At 79.0% G+C, this 552-nt stretch overlaps 2 protein-coding genes across 3 annotated transcripts in view; one reads left to right on the top strand and one right to left on the bottom strand.

The window, feature by feature from the left end:
- The window catches only part of SURF4 (surfeit 4), a 9,830-nt gene extending 9,364 nt beyond the window's left edge, over nt 1-466 (bottom strand). Inside the window, exon 1 of one of the 2 annotated variants that reach the window (XM_006900564.1) lies at nt 283-466. In XM_006900564.1, coding sequence (XP_006900626.1) covers nt 283-330 — 48 coding nt within the window. In that variant the 5' untranslated portion in view covers nt 331-466. The remainder of the gene's footprint in view (nt 1-282) is intronic. The other variant, XM_006900565.1, reaches the window with a different exon arrangement.
- Nucleotides 329-552, top strand: part of LOC102876979 (chromosome unknown open reading frame, human C9orf96) — a 35,573-nt gene continuing 35,349 nt past the window's right edge. Inside the window, exon 1 of the mRNA XM_006900623.1 lies at nt 329-459. Coding sequence (XP_006900685.1) covers nt 329-459 — 131 coding nt within the window. The remainder of the gene's footprint in view (nt 460-552) is intronic.

Below are 552 nucleotides of genomic sequence, written 5' to 3'. Positions count from 1 at the left end.
CCTGGGGGCCGCGGGGCTGGACCAGGGTCCCGAGAAGGTGGGGGCCCAGGGGGTCCCGAGCGGGCGGGACTGGGCCAGGGTCCCGAGAAAGTGGGGGGCCAGAGTCCCGAGAAGGTGGGGGGCCAGCGCAGGGTCCCGGGAGGGCAGGGGGCCCGGAGCAGGGCCCCAGGTGGACAGGGGGAGCCTGGGGTGGGCCCCGGTGGCCGGTAGGCTGGGCCGAGGGCCGGGGGCAGGGAAGGGGCGGGCGAGCGGACGGCCGGGCCGAGCCCGCGCAGGCCGCACCTGGTCGGCGAAGTCCTCGGCCGTGCCCATCAGGTCGTTCTGGCCCATGGTGGCGGCGGGGGCTCGGGGCTGGCTCGCTCGCTCGGCCTACTCGGCGCCCGCGCCCGTGCGGCCTCCACAGGAAGTGACCAACCGGCCTCGCTGCTCGCCCTCGGCGGCGGATCCAGCGGCTGCCACGTAGGCCAAGCCTTAAAGGGGCCGCGCGCCGCCGCCGCCGCCCCGCCCCTCCCGCCCTTAAAGGGGCCGCGCGCTGAGGGCCCCCCCCGCCCC

The sequence above is a fragment of the Elephantulus edwardii genome, unplaced genomic scaffold (assembly GCF_000299155.1).
Source record: "Elephantulus edwardii isolate Elephantulus edwardi_28Jun2011 unplaced genomic scaffold, EleEdw1.0 scaffold00289, whole genome shotgun sequence".
NCBI classification, from domain to species: Eukaryota; Metazoa; Chordata; class Mammalia; order Macroscelidea; family Macroscelididae; genus Elephantulus; species Elephantulus edwardii.
Note: the sequence above shows the minus strand (reverse complement) of the source record. Positions and strands in the feature narration are given on the sequence as shown.